Source organism: Miscanthus floridulus, chromosome 16 (genome assembly GCF_019320115.1).
Source record: "Miscanthus floridulus cultivar M001 chromosome 16, ASM1932011v1, whole genome shotgun sequence".
In the NCBI taxonomy this organism is placed as follows: Eukaryota; Viridiplantae; Streptophyta; class Magnoliopsida; order Poales; family Poaceae; genus Miscanthus; species Miscanthus floridulus.
This window is the reverse complement of record NC_089595.1, coordinates 112,532-129,155: the sequence shown is the minus strand read 5'-3', so window position 1 is coordinate 129,155 and position 16,624 is coordinate 112,532. Positions and strand designations below refer to the sequence as shown.

The window sequence follows — 16,624 nt, the reverse complement described above, 5'->3', positions numbered from 1 at the left end:
GTCTTGTGGCATGTGACCGGACGCTGGCAGCGTCCGATCAATTGTTCGTGGCTCCAACGGTCGGGACGACCGGACATGTCCGGTCAGGACGTGATCAGCGTTCGGTCAGTGGCAGAAAAGCATGACTTCATCCCCAACGGCTACTTTCTCAGTGGGGCTTATAAATACAACCCCCAATCGGCCAAATGACAAGTGTGGAGCTAAGGAAACATACCAAGGGTGTTGATACACCATTTTACTGATGTCCACTTGCATAGTGCTTAGTATTTTATTAGGTGATTAGCGTAGGTGCTTTGCGAAATGCTTAGGTTGATTAGACTACCGCATATGTGCTTGCTCTAGGTTTAGGCCTAGTGTTTAGTGAGGTTTGCATACCCCTTACCACTTGGTGCTTGCGAGCACCATTGTTGTACATCGGAGGGGCTTGTAGTCTTGCGAGATCACACCAACCGAGTTTGTGGTGTGGCCGCCACCGTGTACCGGAGGGAACAAGGCCCGCGGCGTTTCGGCCGAAAGCTTGATAGTGAAGACGGCGGGGAGCATCCGGGAGAGGCTTGCCGGAAGGCACGTTGGAGACCCACTTGCATGTGGGGAAGGCCCAAGACTATCCACGGAGTTACCCGATCGGGAGCTTGGCCCTTGCGAGGGGCTCCAATGAGGACTAGGGGGAAGCTTGCGCGCTTCTCGATACCTCGATAAAAATACCGGAGTCGTCGACGTGAGTTTGCATATCTCTAGCTTGCTATTTAGCTTCCGCATTTACATTGAATGCTTTACTCCTTTTGCGGTAGAGATAGCAATACACTAGCAAAACCGTAGTTGCACATTTAGATAGTTTATCTTTTACATAGGTTTTGCTAAAGTTAGAAAAAGAGACCATAGTTTAGAGTTAGATTTTTAAGTTGCCTAATTCCCCCCCCCCCACTCTTAGGCGTCACGGTCCGCTACAACCTTAATGCATCCGCCTAAAAAAACCTCTATTTTCGGAGGCGGTCGTCTTAAAGTGCCTACCTCCGTAAATCTATTTTTAGAGGCGGGCACACTATAAGGCCCGCCCCCTAAAATCATGGCCCAGCGCCGAGCCCAGCAAACCCCATATTATCGGGCTCATATATAAGTGTAACTTAGGGTTTCTCACATTTCACTCCAACACTCCCTGTCCTCTCCTCTCCCTCCCTGACGCGCACGGCGCATCCCTCCCGAGCGCGCGGCCCTTCTCTCCCCGAGCGCATGGCTCTCCTCTCCCGAGAGCGTAGTGCCCTCCCTCCTCCCTCTCCCGGCGCCCTCCCTCTCCCGATGTGGTGGCGCTCCCCTTCCGTCTCCCTGCGTGGCGGCACTCCTCCCTCCCTCTCCCTGTGCGAGCGGCGGCGTGGTGACGGATGTACCGCCTCCACTAGATCCAGCGGCGCTCCTCTAACGCCTCCACCAGATCTTGCCCCCGCGCGAGCGGATCCGGCGACGGTGGGGCACGGTGAGGCCGTATCCGGCCCCGGTGCGGGTGGATCCGACAACGGTGGCGCACAGGGAGGCCGGATCCGGCCCCGGCGTGGGCGGATCCGGCCTCGGCGCGGGCGGATCCTCATGCGACGGCGGCGCACAGGGAGACCGGATCCGACCTCTTCGCGGGTGGATCCTCCGGCAGTGGCGGGCTCCACCACGATGCCCGGATGCATTGGCGGATTGAGCTCCCCCGGCGCGGATTGAGCTCCCCTGCGGCAGATTGAACTGGCCTGCGGCGGATCGAGCTCCCCGACGGCGATGGCGGCAGCGGCGGAGCGCAGCCTAGGCCCGGTTTGGGCTTCGGGTTTTTTTTTCTTTTTTGTTTTTTTAATTTATTTTTGGAGACGGGCGCCATTAATCCTCCATTAACCGTGACCTTTGATCGGAGACGGTTGGCCCGCCCCATTAAACTTTGTGTAGTAGTGATTGTCTGCTAAAAGACTGCATCCTCCTCTCATCGGTGGAACTACTCAAGGACGCCTTCGATTTAGCTGCTTTTTTATTATCTTTGTCTTCCAGCACCAACTACACTTTCAGAAAAAAAAAACTCTAGGAGTAGACTCCACGAAGAAATCGTATACGAAGATATCAAATCGAACAGCAACAGCATTGCTGATTTCCTGGCCTGTCGGTTGGACTAATCATTGAGAATCCAGCAGACCAGCACTCTGTGCCCCGTTTATTTCAACGATTAAAAACGCAATATACTACAGGAGTAGCTTGTCTGTCTGTCTGTCTGTAGGCGAACAGAGCTGACGATATGATGATGGCGTAGCTGCGTGGGATTGGATATTAATTAATAAATATATTTTAGATAGATAATATCCATTTTGCCTAACTATATGTATAATTTTTAATTAAAAATCGCCTCTTTTATATGTTCCCATCCATCGCCTGTGTATTAATAATCTACCATACCGTACCATCAACAAAAGGTGCCTGACAAAATTACTCCCAGTTGTAGAGTAGGTCAATATTAGAATCTTCTATTGTTCTTCTCTTCTTTAGATAGTTCGATGTACATTTTGCCTGCCCACATGGAGATCTAATAGCGAAACATACGTTGTTTACATCCACATGCTGCCATCCGGCCGGCCAAGAACCTGCTACTTGCAATATTTTTACACGCATCAGAGTTGAATCAGCTTTGCTTACCGGTATATATATATATATATATATATATATATATATATATATATATATATATATATATATATATATATATATATATATATATATATATATATATATATATATATATGGTCTATCCACTTGTAACTCAAGCCATATCATGCCAAATATATTGCCAAGGTCAGTGCAATTTTCCTTTAGCATTCAACCCTAACGCACGGGGGCGAATCTAGTCGAAAACACTGTCGGTTGGGATCAACTTTATTACTTGTAATAGATTTTTCTTGATTTCTAATGATGCTTTAGTAGAGAATTTATAACATTTATCTATCGTAATTGATGGACCCCAGTAAATAAACAGCCCTAAATTTGCCACTGCTAGCGCATTAATCGCCTAATACAAGCTCGATCGGATGGGCACACATCTGTTAATTGCTCACCCATACACAAGCTCGTAGGTTTAATTTAGCAAGTGTTCCCTTAACAGTGTTGTAAGAAAATTACCAGCTCGACCGGCTGGGTTAACATTTGTTGCTCAACATACTTACCTTGATATTGCCATGTAGCGGCGTAGGGCCAAGCCAAGGGACAGCATGCACAATTCATCCAACAAGGCTTGCGAAAATATAAGTAGTAGTACTAGTGGTATATGCGACTGCGAGTATATATGCTCGAGGGGCTTGGACCCAAAAGTCCCAGACCAAAGAGGCAAAAAGACGGCAGAAAAAAAGCGAAAGCTAAAAGGGAACGCCCGGATATGAGTACCTTGTGCTTTTGCAGAAATAAAGCGAAAGCAAGACAATGCTTCATCGGGCGTATCTTATTCTGCAGACTGCAGTGCAGTGCAGCTTCCTTGCAGCACAGCAAGACAATGCTTTGCAGCTTGCATTCTGCATAATACAACTGCTGCCACTCAAGTGCCGGACAGTGCTGCTGCTGCTATCTCAGTCCTAGGATTACATTCTGTCCTGCACCTTTTTGTTAATAAGTGCTTGTTTAGTTCCAAAAAAAACTTTTTCAAAAAGTGCTATAATAGCCATCACATCGAATCTTGCGATACGTGCATAGAGCATTAAATGTAGACGAAAAAAAAACTAATTGCACAGTTTGGTTGGAAATTACGAGATGAACGTTTTGAGCCTAATTAGTCCATGATTGAACAACAATTGCTAAATAAAAAATGAAAGTGCTACAGTAGCCAAATTCTCAAAATTCACGAACTAAACACGGCCTAAATTCCTTTGGCTGTTCATGTCAAACTACGGATAAACGGAAGACTTTTGAGCTAGTCTATTTGCTCTGTTCTGCTCAGTGGGAACACCGCACAAGAAATGGAGTCAACACTTGCAGTTAGCTGATACAGCAAACCGTTCATGTTGGTATATGGCGGTTCCAGTAAATGAACGAGCATCATCGTCAGAATTCAGAAATATAATTTGTTTAGGCTATGTTTAGATCACATGGTAAAACTTTAGTCCTACACTTTTAAAAAAATTTTTTGTCATGGAGATCCAAACAGGAAGGCTAAAAGTGAGCAAATGGCTCAAAATTGGGCTAAAATCTTTTGCTCCCAAAGAGGCCCTAATTGAGCTAAATTCTCTCGGGACGGGCGCTGGACGCCCCATACCCCTTGCCGCTCGCATGCATGGCCGTGCATGGATAATTAAAGGAGGTTAAATCAGCCATCGTAGATTAGAGGACTAAAGTTTAGCCCATGAATCTAAACAGCCCAACAGAACTAAACTTTAGAGGCTAAACTTTAGTCTTGCACTAGTGATGCAAACACCACTCAGTAATAATAGTAACATTCGTCTCGTTGCAGCTGCAGCGGACAGCGGGGCAGCCTGCAGAGCTCCATCCCGGACCATACCTGTGATGCTCACTCACACATGCTGACATGCACATCGGATCAGATCAAAGTTAGCAAATGGGATTCACAGTACAGGGCCTCAACGGCCCGAGATGTTGTGCCAATGTCCTGGGCTGGAGAAAACAGCCCACTAAAACAGCCCAATGGATGTCTTATTCTTTTTTTTTATGTTCACAATGCAAGTCTTCACTTTGATGCATCCACACGTCGGGCTCTTTTGCTTCCTTGACTTGGATAGGATAGATACTAGCAGTGGCAGACGATTTTGGTTTCTTTATAACTAAGGATTTTGAATTTGGGGTTCAACTAGGATTATATAGAGGATCTTGTGATGGTAAAGAGTAAGGCACAGCTATTGTCTTTACTAATGCCACTTATTGCTAACTTGTAGAAACCATAGATGAAACTAGAAGGAAATTGGTGGGAATGGAGACAAGTATAACTTTAATAAGAAACGTTACAAATTTCAGCTACTTACTGGAAAACCTGAGGCGCGGTGCCTGGGTTTCATAAGCTTATCTTTTGTAGCACCTGATGGGATGAGATTTTAGTGAGGAAAACTAAATGTCTGTAGCCTAAATATCGAACTACCCTACTAGTATAATTCGGCAAAGCTTACTAAATGCTATGCAACAGTATTGAAAAAGGAGCCCCGGTGGTTTCTTTCTTGTCTTTTAAAATCTGCATAATTAACAACTGTCAATGCAGTTAGAACTTGTGTATGACCATTTTGAGTATTTGTGAGAACTCATGTACAAAAGGTTTTAGTATACGTTGGATGGGTACTACTTGAGTCCAGTGTTATAACAAAGCACTAAAATGCAAAAAGAAAAAGAAAGAAATAGGAGCATAGCTCCTGCTATATCTAATATACACAAGAGAAGTCTCTGGTTAAGCCAAAGTTATTATCAAAATTGACTTTAGTAAAGTAATTGCTGTAGTTATAGCACTTCAGCAGACATGAGGATAAACATGTGGATGTATAAAAGTAAAGTTGTCTTAAAATATATCCATTTCTTGTCTTATGCCTTTGATAATCATGGGTAATAAATGGTAACAAATTGCAGTCAAAACTCTATTTGGAACTTTAGTAGTATCCAAATATCCAATAGGTCTTAATTTGAATAAAGGGAGTGAAATGATGTATTTGACAGCATGTTTCCCTGCCACAGTATTACAAACTTGCCGAGCTCAACTTACAACTTCAGTGGTTACCCTGGTCAATGAAGGGACATTTTCAAAGAAACGAGATTTTCTTTTTTCTGAATGTGAGGAAAATGGTTGGTCACTTTTTTTCTGAAGCATAGTGTTCTTGATCTAAAAAATGGTGCTCCTCGTTCATGTGTCATGTACATGGCTCAACTTTCTTGGTGATTGTAAAAAGTGAAAAAAAAAACTAAAGCTTAGAAGCATATGGACATGGAAAGTTGGAAACTACTCTCATTCAAGAACAAATAAAAAGTTATTGTGCAGGTATGAAATATTTATGCATGACCGTGATATCATGGAGGGAAAATAACCTCATATTTAAGCAGGCAAGCTACACTGAATCAACCAATTTCTAAAACCGAAGCAATTTTGCAAAGCAAGAAGTTAAGGGGTCAAAAGAAGAAGCAGTGTCTAAATACCATAATAGCTGCCTTGCTCACATAGTATACAATTGAAGGTATAGAAATTCAGAACATCCAGGTGATAAGGAACCGCTTTCTTTTTTTTTAAAAAAAAAGGCATAAGAAACTGCTTTAGTATGATATTGGAAAACATCGCAAGCAATCAGCAATAGGTTCAGTATCTTAAGCTGCTCCCAATAACATGATTAGCATATTTTAGCATGCACATTATAACAGTAAGACATATCACCTTAAGACATTATTAATTTTCCGGAAAATTTATAAGATCCTTCAACATGTGATTGATAAAATCATTAAAAGAATTTCAGGTTGGAAGGGGAGACTTTTATCATATGTTGGTAGGTTGACCTTGCTTAAAGCTTGCTTAGCAAGCATTCCAATCTACTTAATGTCAATCATAAAGTTTTCAAAATGGGCTGTAACATGATCAACTCTCATATGGCTCGTTTTTTTCGGAATAATAATGAAGACAATCATAAATACCATCTTGCTCATTGGCAATTAGTTGCCCAAAAGAAGGAGTTGGGTGGTTTAGGTATTCCTGACTTAAGGAATCTAAACCTGGCCTTGCTTAGTTCATGGATTTTCAGATATGGTTTAAGTAAAAATGCTATTTGGACTAAAATCTCAGATTTAAGTATAAAACTAATCAACCTAATATCTGCTGCCCTTTGGGAAACCAGCTGTCCCCCTTGTGGAAAGGTGTGACCTGGGCTTTGCTAGCAGCACAAATGGGGATAATGTGGAAGGTTGGTGATGGGAAGAAAATCAGATTTTGGGAAGATCATTGGTTCGGGAACTCTAGCCTGGCCATCCAGTTTTGGCCTCTTTATGTGATTTGTGAGCAACAAGGTAAGACCATCCATCAGGTATGAAATGGTGAAGACTTAATGCTGTCCTTTAGGAGGTCTGTCTATGATCAGCTTATGAACTTGTGGTATGATTTGGTTAGTATTGTAGAAGATATGCAGTTAAATGGTGAAGATGATCAAATTATTTGGAGTTTTAGCTCCAATGGAAAGTTCTCGGTTCAGTCTCTATATGCTGTTATTAGTCACCATGGAGTTAAACCTGTGTTTGTGCATGTAGTTTGGAAACTGAAAATCCCATCTAGAGTTCAAATCTTCTTATGGTTACTCTCTAAGAACAAATTGCTCACAAGGGATAACCTTGCTAAAAGGAGAGAGGTATTTGATAACACTTGCTTATTTTGCTCCGAATCAGAGTCTATTCACCACATGTTCTTTGATTGTTGTGTGGCAAAAGCTCTTTGGGCCTTCCTTGTTGAAATTACTAATATAAGTGGTGAATGGTCTTATGAGTTTGTAGCTACTTTCTGGTTATCCAACAAGAAACATTTATTGACAAATGTTATCTTTGCTGCAGCTTTGTGGTGTTTATGGAAATCTCGAAATAAACTGTGCTTTCAGGGGACGACCTGGTCAGGATTGAAGGAGTTGGTGCTGTGGATAACCAAAACGCTGAGAAGTTGGAAGCCATTGCTCGCGGAGGCGGATGGGGAGAAGATGGATCAGATAATCCAGAGGATGGAGTTAGAAGCTGCACGCCCACCAAGAATCTGTTGGAGTCCGCTAAGGCAACCAATATCGGGATGTCAGCCTTCGGTTTCGGTCTCCATCGCTGTGACTCCGCTTAGACCTGAACCTGTGATGTCGATGGACGCTGAAAACAATTCTGCTTTTGATCATATAGGTCCTTGAGGCGGGCGCGCCATTACGCTGTGCTGTAATGACTATGACGGTTTATGTTCAATAAAGCAGGGGAAACTTTTTCTCTAAAAAAAATTATAAGATCCATAATATACTTACAAATTTGCATATTAGTTAACTTGTGCACTCTCGCCACGTGCAACAGGATGATATTGAATTGGATGCTGCTGTTTAGTTAGATTTGGAAGGAAGAGCAGAGAAGATAGAAGATGCTGCGGTGGATTGGAATGACCGAATGAGGGAGGAACAGAAAGGATTGAACTTGCTGCTTCGAATAGGAGGGGAGAGTGGCTGGTGGTAGCTCGAATTGGATGTTAGAAAAGCAGCAATTGCAGCCCAAAACATGAAAAACACGGGTAAGTAGTGCTGCTCGTGCTGCACATTGGTGGAGATGAACGGGGGGGCCACTGGACTTCGGCATGGCGCCTAGGGCCGGCTCTATAGATTTTATGGCCCTTGGGCAATACGAGGAAAGCAAGGGCCCTTTAGGCTAATTGTTTTCCCCACTTTTATGATCATGAGAAGTCGTACACTGGTATTAGTATGAGGTAGATAGCGGCACGTATATATAGTTCATAAAACACGATGTTTTTATAATAGAAGAAACTAAAAGAAAAATAAAATGGCTATTATGATTACCTCAAATAAGTAAATAATTCTTCAAGGCTTGTTGGAAGAAATAGCTTCTGCCATTTCTGGATGCAAAATCATTGAGAGCAATGTTGAGATCAATGTTATCCAAGACATCCCTCTCAGTATAACACATAGCGCTTAGACCTAAAATTGCGACAGAAAGTAAATACCAGGATAGAATTTTAGAGAAACATCACTAACATGGTTACAGGTATAAAAGTAGATGAGAAATTCGAGAAAGATAGATCAAAAATTCAAAATTCAGATCATGGTCAAACGTAGAAGTAGTGAGGTGTTACCAGTATGCGGCAATTCAGGGAGAGTGTCGACAAGTCGCCGCGCCGCTCTCTGCAAGGAGCCACCGCATGGGCTTGTAGGTCTGGGCCTTTCTGCTGCTGAACAAAGTATATGCAATATAATATACATATATAACATATACTCATATACATATACATGAAATTTTTTGTTCTCTCCAGTTGTAAAAGCATAGTTTAATTCGTACATTTTTCGGTATTGTTGCTATGCGAGATCTTGAACTTAAGCAGTTAGATGTAAAGACTGCGTTTCTACATGGAGAGCTCGAGGAGAAGATATATATGGACCAGCCAGAAGGGTTCATAGTACCTAGTAAGGAGGATCATGTTTGCAAATTAAAGAGGTCCTTATATGGTTTGAAACAGTCTCCTCGTCAATGGTATAAAAGGTTTGATTCTTTTACGATGTCACATGATTTTAAGAGGTCTGAATTTGATAGCTGTGTGTACATTAAATTTGTTGATGAATCACCTATATATTTGCTGTTATATGTTGATGATATGTTGATTGCCGCCAAGAGCAAGAAAGAAATCACTACGTTGAAGAAACTATTGAGTAGTGAGTTTGAGATGAATGATCTTGGTGCTGCTAAGAAAATTCTAGGTATGGAGATTACAAGAGATAGAAATTTTGGGTTGTTATTTCTTAATCAGCAAAATTACATTAAGAAAGTTCTTCATCGTTTTAACATGCATGATGCAAAGTCTGTTAGTACTTCTATTGCTCCTCATTTTAAATTATCAGTTTTACAATGTGCTAGTACGGATGAGGATTTTGAGCACATGTCAAGAGTTCCATGTTCTAGTGCTGTTGGTTCTTTGATGTATGCCATGATTTGCTCTCGTCCTGATTTATCATATGCTATGAGTTTAGTTAGTAGATACATGGCTAATCCTGGTAAAGAACATTGAAAGGTTGTTCAGTGGATTTTTAGGTACCTTCGTGGCACAACAAATGCTTGTTTGAAGTTTGGCAAGACTGATAAGGGACTCACTGGCTACGTGAATTCAGATTTTGCTGCCGATTTGGATAAGAGGAGATCTCTTTACAGGTTATGTGTTCATTATTGATGGTTGTGCTGTGAGTTGGAGGGCAACATTCAGCCCCATTGTTGTCCTGTCTACCACTGAAGCAGAATGCATGACTGTTGCTGAAGCATGTAAAGAATCGGTTTGATTGAAATGTTTGTTTGCTGAGCTTTGTGGAGATGAGTCTTACATTAATTTATTTTGTGACAGTCAAAGTGCTATATGTCTCGCTAAAGATCAGATGTTCCATAAGAGAATGAAGCACATGTTAAATACCATTATGTTCACGATGTTGTCGCGTAAGGTAAGCTGAAGGTATGCAAGATAAGCACACATGATAATCCTGCTGATATATTGACAAAGCCAGTTCCTGTTGCTAAGTTTGAGCTTTGCTCAAGCTTAGTTGGTATAACTATTTAGCCCAAGAGGCTATTTGGCACCGGAAATATTTATTTGTTGTTTTAGGGTGAAGGTTCATTTTATGCTACAAGAAGAAATTTTGTCTCAAGGTGGAGTTTGTTGAGTTGTGATCCAAATTCAGTTATATATAAGATAAAGACTAACTTCTGCCGAAGCGAAGCGAGGCCCGTCACCGGGAGGCTTGGGCCGCGTCACCTATTAGGGTTTTTCATCTCTATATATACCTCATGTAAGTCGTCGTCTTGGGATAAGAAAAGTTGTAAATCTCCGATGTTTGTAACCTTACCCGATATAGTGAAGATTTGCTAGCTGGTGCCCGTGTTTTTTCCCTTCTTCCTTGGGAGGGTTTTCCACGTTAAAATCTTATGTCCCCTGTGTTTGATCCGCTGTTCTTCGTCGTTTATATTGCCTAACAACATGGAAACTTAAAGTTAAAGTTATGGTATCATTATGAGTACATCTTTATGCCTTATGACTAAAGGAAAAAAATTCTAGCAAGACTTGTTTTTCCCGTTGCAAAGCAAGGGCCATATGTGATAGTATATATAAACACTCAATGCATAAAATCCATAGGATCGACATTATCTAAAACATATACATACATTGCGCTTCTGGAACAACTACTTTAGTGATTGGATAATCAATCGCAACATGTTTGGCTCGTGGGTTCACTCCATCCGGCACCTGGTTCATTGCATACACACAGTGTCAAGTCGTGCTTCGTTTTTAGGAACGAATTGATTCTTGCCTTGTATGAGTTACTAAATGGAATGACTAGGTGACGAATGACACGAATTGAAGATGCAACCAAAACACTCATATGAGCTTTGGTGCTAGGACCGGATGATTCTGATTTGAGCGGCCCGGCCGAACCAAATATCTATTAATCACCCATGCGCTTCGGAGGCTTGATTCAGTTTGGGTACGGTCGATGATTTGGTGCCCTTTTTTTCCTGAAAAGGTTGGTGTACAATTTAAGTTTCGACTGCACTCAGCTCACGTGTATAATGAACGAACCCTCCTAATATGCCGTCATTCGTAATCGCAGCACTAATTCGTAAAGTCAAATGCCGCTGTAAAGAGCAGTCTATCATTCAAATAAAAAATTGTAAAAAAAACCCCGGTGAAATCCACCGTTTTCTGTTCTCTTTCCTTTTTTTTTAAAAAAAAAAGAGCAAACTGAACTGGAAAATGTCTAGAATACCCTGGCCTGGCCGCCTCGCGTCGCGGCCCTAACGAATAATCCTCTTCTTTACCCTTCCCCTCGCGGACGCTGCGGCGAACGCGCACGCCTCCGCCAAAAGCCGAGCAAGCCACCGACCTCGACGGAGTCCTCCTCTCGCCCGTCACCCTCGTTGTCGCCCTGCTCCTCCTCCTCCACCACCTCCTCTCAGCCGGGCCGGCCGGCGTGCCGTGAAGATCCGTCCGGACCCGGAACGAGTTCCCTCTTTTGCTGGTAAGCAAACCCTAGCTTGCTTTTGGATGGGTTGCTGTAGGATTCAGTGCCGTGCTGCGGGCTCTTCTATCGAGCCGTGAGTAGCCGCCGTGGTGGATTTCACTCGCCCGTTCTGCTGCGGATTTTGTTTGCCGTGTGGATTGGTACTGCGACGATAGCGGTTTATTCGTAAGAATTTTGCTCGCGTTTAATCCGCTACGGAGTCGGGCCGTTTCTGGTCGAATTGATTCGCTACGCACTTGTGGTTTTTGTTGTGCTAGAATCGTAAGAGGTGATCGAATTGACAGGTTTCGTTGGGTTAGGGCTACACAAACATATGCAGCAGCAGCACCACCAATGTAAACGGTGAAGGAATCGTGTGGTTTATTTGGGCTAGGGTTACAGTGCTATATGCAGAATCATCATTACAGTGGAAGATCTGAGCATTTCACTAAATTTTGTAGGCTATTCATGCTCAACTGGGTTATGCAGGTTACTATATAGGCCTTGTGTAATTGATAATTCAATCAAATGGATGTGTACCATGAGGTATATATGAGTTTGGATCTTGTGAAAAGAATGTTATCCTTTTACCTGTGAGTTGGATTTTGATATGAATGTAAATATGGTTTTGTTGCTTGTTCTGTTCCCTAGTATGAACATAGTGGAAATCGACACAAGTTTAGGTTTGGCATGTTCGGATAATGCGATGCAATGTGGTGGTTTCAGCCATATAGGTCGAGGAAAGGGACAATTTTTCACTAGATTTAACTTCTCTGGAAACAAATGATCTGTAATTCTGTATATGCGCACCCCACTGTTTTAGGCTTTTAGCAGAAATTTATCTGTTCGCTCCTTGGTTTTTTCCATAGCTTTCTTATCTCCTGACTTCGCTGTTTGCAGGTTACATAAACTTTGGAAATACCATATTGATCTTTGTGATTGAAATTGAAAATTTTTCTGGACAATGGAGATACAAACTTCAGGGAAGCCCATTGATGTGCTGATGGAGAAGGTTCTTCGCATGAACATTCTGTCTTCTGATTACTTTAAGGAGCTTTATAGGTTGAAGACCTATCATGAGGTCATCGATGAGATCTACAACACTGTCGAACATGTGGAGCCTTGGATGACTGGCAATTGCAGAGGCCCCTCCACTGCATTCTGTCTTCTATACAAGTTCTTCACCATGAAGCTTACTGTCAAGCAGATGCACGGTTTGTTGAAGCATTTTGACTCCCCATACATTAGAGCTGTAAGTTTCCGTTTCCTGCCCTTCTGTTTGCTGATGCTGAATGTCTTGCTTCATGGCCCCATATCTATTCATTAGGCATGCGGTTAGTGCATGAACCCAGATGTTTATCAGGATGATTATAAAACTTATTTCAGTGGTCTTTTTGCAATGAAAAATCTTACATTCCTTGCGAGTCACTTATGCATAATTTTGTGCTTACATTTTGGTTATAGCCACTAACAGTCCTACAACTTGTTTCTTTGGATGGACTTGTGTTTGAATTTCTTGGTCCTAGGACACGGGGATGACAAAGTTTGCAAGAAGTTCATAGTGTACCAGTCTGTGCTTTGGAGTTGTGAGCATTTTGTTTTTTTGTTTGTCTTTACTTTGCCTGTTAAATAATAAAATATTTTGTGGCGAATGACCATTTGACGCTATTTGGTGCAGATTGGTTTCTTGTATCTTCGGTATGTTGCAGACCCAAAGGTTCTGTGGGCGTGGTATGAGCCCTATTTGAGGGATGATGAGGTACGGTACTTTTCCCTCCTTTTTTTAATTGCTTGTTCATGTTTTTGTGCCCTCAAACTTGTAAGTAAATAACCACATAATTTTGCTATTATTGTACTCTTTCATCACTTTATAGGACTTCCATTTGATACCTGGAGAATGATTATTTGTCAACTTGATATAAGAATGTTCCACTGTAGATCTGTAATTGCCATGTGACTTGTATTGAATTGAAAGTAGATTGATTAAGGGTAATATACAGAGGAAAAATATATAAAGGAACATTTATTTATGATTTGTGCTATGTTGCTTCTTTTATAATTAGCAGTTTGTTTTCTTTCTTCCTTTCTTTTTTGTTTGGTTTGTAATTCTTGTTGGGTTGCATCGCTAGCATACCCCAGCTTGATTGGGACTACTTAATTTGTTATTATTGTTGACTATTTGTCTATGGCACTTTGACATAATCTATGTGGAATGGTTGAGTCTCCATGTAATGTCATGTGCTACAGGAACTGTTGAGTATGAATCAGAGCTGAATCATTTGCAATTCTTCTTGTGGCGCAGGAGTTCTCCCCTGGATCTAATGGCCGCAAGACAACCATGGGTGTTTATGTGCGTGATCTTATACTTGGACAGGTCTGTTTCGTAACTTCTGCATTCAGAATGGAAATAAGCACACTGTTTCTCTGATCAGTTCTGTGCCCACGTTTTCATGTGCTTCCTAGAGTTTTGGCTTTCTGCTGGCCACCTTGATTTACTATAATCTTTAAAAAAAAAGGGTGTACCTAGTGCAGAGAGCTCCCGCTCTGTGCAGGGTCTGGGGAAGGGTGTCATTGGCAAGCCTTACCCTCGCCTGTGCAATGCGAGGAGACCGCGACTCGAACCCGGGACCTTCCGGTCACAGGCGGTAAGACTCTACCGCTTGCACCAGGCCCGCCCTTCTATAATCTTTGCACTAAATTAATGGTAAAGTGAGTACATATTTACGATGCATATGTTACTATAACTCATGATGATATTTTCCATAATATTATAGTAAATCACTTAGGAGGGAGTTACAGTATCTTGTGAATTAGTGTAGTCGTTATCGTAACTCAAAGTGGCCATTGAATAAGTTATTCTATAGCCATCTACAGAGCAGTACTTTTATATATATGTGATTACTTGTCTATGTCATGGTGATTTCAGATATGTTAATGTATGTGAACATTTTCTAAGTTATAGGAATCTATATGCTAATTAAGGGTACTACTTTTTTGGTCAGTTAGTCATGGTTCCATAACATATTATATTTTTTTCTTCAAAATTTCCCTTGACTGGTATCTTGCATGGAGTAAAATCTATTGTTTATGTTTTTTTTTGTTGGTTTTCACTTAATGTACCATCGCCTTTGACTTGAATTATTTTATATCATCGTTTGATGTTATCTAATGGTTCATTTTAAGCTGCTCCAATCTCTAGTGTAAACTACTTCTCAGCGTGCTGCTTTGTTTTCCTTTCATGACGCAGTACTACTTTGATAGTCTTTTGCCAAGAATTCCTCTCCCAGTAACTCGTCAGATTACAGCCAATCTTGAGAAGATGAAATTGCCCACTAAGCTTTCTGGGGCAACTGGAGACTCCAGTCGTCAGGGATCAGAAGATACTGCACGTCGTCCTCCTTCAGTGAAAGCTTCTCTGTCAGTTTCCTTTGGACAGCGTGCTCCACATCGGGCTTCCACTAGAGATTCATCCCCAGTTCGGCGAACAGTCACCCATGATGATCATCGAAGATCATACTCACCATCTCGTCGCAGTGGTAGCCGTGAGGGTCCTGACCATGATCGTTCTGACCGAGAACTGGATCGTTCTAGCCGTGACCATGACAGAGACCGGGACAGAGACCGGTACTATTCAAGCCGAGACCTTGACCGTGACAAGGATGTCAGAGATTATCGTCGCCATGAGCGTGATAGCAGGGATCGTGAGTACTGCAGGTCCAGGCGTTCAGAAGAAAGACGGGATGACAGAAGAGATCGTGAAAGTAGCAGGCACAGGCGCTCTAGCTCTCACCACAGAAGCAGAAGTTGTAGTCAAAGCAGGAGCAGGAGCAGGAGCAGGAGCAGGAGGAGCCGAAGCAGGAGCCGGAGTCGGAGCAGGAATGAGCAGCGATCCAGCCCATTCAGGGATGCGAATAAAGAGAAGGCAGCCACTGTGTCAAGCAACCTAGCAAAGCTGAAGGACTTGTATGGTGACATAACTGAGAAGAAGGAAGACAGTGATGCTGAAAAGCTTCACCGTGATTCATGTGCTGAGGAGGTCATCAGGCTGGGGGGCCCTCGATGGAGGTAACTTGAGACCTGTAAAACTGTAGTTTCCACTTTGCTGTTCCAGCCTCTCTGTAGGCCTTCTCGGAAATACTCTTAATATTCCCAAACTTGATAGAGCCGACTGGGCGACTGGTACTTTGGTATCTTGACTTGTTATCATTGGCATTTGCCATTAATGGATGTTGTTTGGTATGTTATTCCTATGCACTCTTTTTACATCGTTATGAAACTTACACCGCATTTCTAATTGCCTACAGCAAAACAGTAAATCTTGGTCTGCCTCTGTGAATGCCCTACGCTTTTGCTGAATTAACTGCGTGGACGGGTCATTAGTTACTCAAGCAAGCAAGTCATACTCGCAAGTCGCGTTCGATCTGCTGGCCAACCATGGTCAGCACTTTTTTTATATACAAGGAGCGGTATGCATGAACTTGTACACTTCTGAGAGTCACGTTCTCCCAGATTACATTCCGGAGGGTGTCCAGAACCGGACAGGATCCTCTATGATAGGGGTTTGAACATACAAAATTAGAGATAGAAGAAGCTCTAGCTTGTGACGTCAAAGAGTGGGCTGTCACATTTTGTGATCTGTGTATCTTGAAGATCCATGGATGAGAAGGCCATCAGAAGGGGCTTGAGCCTCCAATCCTGTTGCACCGCAGTCTGTTGACGAGATAACGATTTGACCAGTACCTCATTGTCAGATATGAAGTTTGCTTCACCCAAGTGTGCTGTTACTGTAGTCTTTGTAGCTAGAGTATGGCTGCTGCCTCTGCATGAAGGACTCTGGGACGGCCTTGATGAAGATGGAGATGCGTGCTGTCGCCTGTCGGTTTGTAAATGAAAACTCCCAAACCAGCTTCTCTGGGTGTGGCTGCCAG

At 42.5% G+C, this 16,624-nt stretch overlaps 1 protein-coding gene across 2 annotated transcripts; it reads left to right on the top strand.

Moving 5' to 3' along the window:
- The first annotated feature begins 11,492 nt into the window (after positions 1–11,492).
- LOC136511903 (pre-mRNA splicing factor SR-like 1) lies at positions 11,493–15,940 on the top strand. 2 transcript variants are annotated; one of them, XM_066505917.1, is made up of 6 exons: positions 11,493–11,714; positions 12,597–12,948; positions 13,375–13,455; positions 13,999–14,070; positions 14,213–14,341; positions 14,944–15,940. In XM_066505917.1, exons 2-6 carry the CDS (start codon positions 12,661–12,663, stop codon positions 15,763–15,765), a joined length of 1,392 nt encoding a protein of 463 aa, XP_066362014.1. In that variant the 5' UTR covers positions 11,493–11,714; positions 12,597–12,660; the 3' UTR covers positions 15,766–15,940. The 2 variants fall into 2 exon arrangements, with proteins under 2 accessions (XP_066362014.1, XP_066362015.1); XM_066505918.1 differs by lacking the exon at positions 14,213–14,341.
- Positions 15,941–16,624: the final 684 nt, after the last annotated feature.